This window comes from Pteropus vampyrus, unplaced genomic scaffold (assembly GCF_000151845.1).
Source record: "Pteropus vampyrus isolate Shadow unplaced genomic scaffold, Pvam_2.0 Scaffold189, whole genome shotgun sequence".
NCBI lineage: Eukaryota > Metazoa > Chordata > Mammalia > Chiroptera > Pteropodidae > Pteropus > Pteropus vampyrus.
In genome coordinates this window covers 1173930-1177191 of record NW_011888970.1, presented here as the reverse complement: position 1 = coordinate 1177191, position 3262 = coordinate 1173930, and the positions used below count along the sequence as shown (strand labels likewise).

At 49.3% G+C, this 3262-nt stretch overlaps 1 protein-coding gene across 3 annotated transcripts in view; it reads right to left on the bottom strand.

Moving 5' to 3' along the window:
- Window positions 1-3262, bottom strand: part of STX2 (syntaxin 2) — a 27499-nt gene that overhangs the window by 23368 nt on the left and 869 nt on the right. Inside the window, exon 1 of one of the 3 annotated variants that reach the window (XM_023537382.1) lies at window positions 3017-3070. The exons of the other annotated variants lie outside the window; for them this stretch is intronic. Within the exon in view, the coding sequence (XP_023393150.1) occupies window positions 3017-3055 (39 nt within the window). The 5' untranslated portion in view covers window positions 3056-3070. Of the gene's footprint in view, window positions 1-3016; window positions 3071-3262 lie in introns of those variants that run through there. 3 annotated transcript variants of the gene reach the window in all.

Below are 3262 nucleotides of genomic sequence, written 5' to 3'. Positions count from 1 at the left end.
GGTGACCTTGACATGTGCGCGGTGGCTGTAGCACCTTTGCTGCTGGAACACACTAATTTCTTTTGCAAAGTTAAATCACTGAGTGACAGGAGAACGTTTCGGACGGGCTCCCGGGAAAGTTGGCCGTTGGCCGTCTGTCCCCATGGTGCCCGCGGCCCTTCTCGCGCTGTGTACCTCAGTGGTGCTCGTGTGGCCTGCGCTAGAACACGGCACTGTCCGGTCCCACTGCACGCTGTCCCATGCCCGTACCCGGCCCCATGGAACCGCCACGGTCCACGCAAACGCCGCTGCTATCCGCGGCCCTCTGCACCCAAGCACAAGTGTGAAGACCTCCCCTTTCCACTCACCCTCACACCGTCACCTCCCTGTCCCACACGGCACTGTCCCCACCCCCGAGCCTCCAGACTCGCCGGCCTGCCTGTACTGCCCAGAGTGGTGCCAACTGCCCGCAGGCCGGGCCGCAGCACTCCCGCGAAAGGAACAGTCCCCACAAAAGGCACATGAGCCGGCGTGGCCGCGCTGTCCCGTGTCACTCCCACACACCACACCGCCCAGGGCAAGGACGTTGTCTGGTTTCTCGCAGCTTGTGCGTCACGCCCCAACCAGGGCCAGGCCACGCTGCACTAGTGAGCGGGGGCGAGGAGACTGGGGGGGGCACTAAACAAGGACAGAGACCCAGAAACGGACAGACGCAGGCTGAGGCGAGTGGCGCAGAGTGGACGGGATGGGGGGGGTCCTGGGCCAGCCCCCTGAGGTCTGAGGCGCAGTCTGCCCTCCCGCTGGCGGCCGGCCAAGGCACCATCGGCTCTTAACACAACGCCCCTTTCCTTTGTCACCAGTTTCTGTCCTTTGCGACTGAAAGAGCCTGAGGACAACAGATCCCACTGTCGGCCATGCCTTTCTTCCCGTGGGCATTCTCAAATGGAAACGCATCCACCCGGCCGAGGTGCTCTGTGCAGCACGCCGGGGCCTCAGGCAAAAGTGGCCAATGAGGCTGCCCTGGACAGGCAGAGGGTCTGGGGACGGCACAGAGACAGGATAATGGCCACCTCTGGGGACATCGGAGGGAAAGAGGGCAGAAGCCTTCCTGGTGGTGTCTGAACTGAAACCAAAAGGTATGAGCCCAGCAGAGAAGGCAGAGCTACTTCGGGGATCCTCGCCGCCATGGGGGGGCTGGGGCACGCGCTCTGGACAGCAACAGGGTCCCATGACCGGACCGAGGCCATCGACCTGGGAAGTGCATGTGCTGAAGAGGAACCCTGCTCATGAACTTTTATCTCTCAGGTTTTCTCTTCCTTAAATTCAGAATAGACTTGAAGTTAAAAACAAGAAGTGTGACTCTGTAAACGGGGAGGACCTGCTCTCTCAAAGGAGGGAGTGCGCTGCGGGTGCAGACGGACGTGCTCCTTAAAGGTGAGAACAGAGAAACTAGATTCCAACTGCGGGAACTGCTTGTACGATGATAAAAAATGTAAAACATTGGCTAACTGGGTAAATTAGGAAATTGTAAACTTGTGTTGCATAAACATATACATTCATAAAATTATAAATATAAAATTCTTAGCATTTGAAGTTTCAGTTAAATATTTAGAAAAAAAAAACGTTTTATATTATAAACCAGAATCTGAACTATACACGCAATCTGAGTTGTCAAAAAGTAACTTTAAATATATCTGGGTGGTTTTCCTTCCCTTTAAAAAATTATATTTGCAATTCATCACCTTGAACCCAGGGATTAAAAAGAATCATCTCGTTTCCCTTAGGTCTACTAATGAATACGACATGTAGCTGGTGTGTGTGTGTGTGTGTGTGTGTGTGTGTATTATCCTGCAAACACTTCCCACAATTGAAATCTGCAGTCTCTCCATTCTTAACTATAATAAATATATCCATTTGCATACATGTTTTTTTAAAGGTGGGGCAAGACATATTGGCGCCATCGCCTCGTAGCATAGCCACCCCACTCCCACTGACATCCATCCTAGGTTGAGCTTCATCACGCCCTCTTCACCCTCTCTCCCGGGGCCGTGCCCTCCACAGCGCACCGAGGCTCTGCTGGACGGGTGGCTCTTCCACTTTTTGTAAATCAGAATCATGCTGGATTTAGAGTCCAAGAGATCTTGGGCAAGTCACTTAGTTTCTGCACCCAAATGAACTGGCTGCTCAAAACCAGAATCATTGGTTAGAAGCAGCTAAACCTACATCTGACTTGTATCGGACAGACCGATGTTTAAGTCCTTCCCAGGTAGTTCTCAGTGATAATCTATTTCTCAGGAGGAAGCACTAACAGCTAACAAGGGAAAGCTTTTGGAGGCATCTTAAGTATTCTGTCAGTGTGGACACTGTTGATGAGGCATTTTAACTTCTAAAACTAAATATTAAACTCTGTCTAGGCTAAAACACCAGCCATTTAAAAAGGTGGTTGTAAGTGGGCAGTCAACTAACTACTCCAAAAACTGCTAGGAAAAGACACGCTTGCAGGGGGGACAATGCTTAATTCTCATAATTTAACTTTCAGATGAGTTTTTAAATATTAAAAGTTATTAAACTTTAAGTATGTCAAATTCAATTTTAACTTACTATTTTATACTAGAGAGATTGCTTTTTATAACTCCCTGAAAACATAAAAAAACTAATATTAATAACACTTATAATTACATAGCATTTTCTCTTCCCCACCTTCTCCGAGTGTCACACACAGGAGAAAATTTTGTTTTACAACTCCCTCTGTGAGTAGACAAGGGAGATGTTATTACCCAGTTTTATATATAGGCAAGTTGAAGTTTTGAGAGTTTTAAAATTATCTGCCCAGGATTAGACAAATCCAGAAGTAGGAACTCCCATTAATAGCTCTACAACTACAGCAGGACGGGACTGACCTAGAGAAGGTCACTTCTAGCTCTGAGATTCTAGATAAAAGCAGGGTTACACGTTCTCACTCACACATGCACGGACTGAGGGGGCCAATGGCTGCCTTATTTACGTCCTGCTGGTCAGGCCCAAAAAAGCCACTTACGTATTCTCCTGACAGATCTTCCGTACTACGCCCCGACATCACATGAGGTGGGCTGTGTTTTGCTAAAGCGGTTGCAGCTCTTGTGCTCCGAAACCGTCGGCATTTCCTCATTTAGCAAATATTTGAGCTCCTACTCGTGGCACCAACAGACATTGTGGAGGGAGATCACACACCGTACCTGCTGCAAACTGCAGTAGTCCAGGTGTCTGACCACCAATGAAAAGGAAAGAAACAGGACTATGAAGA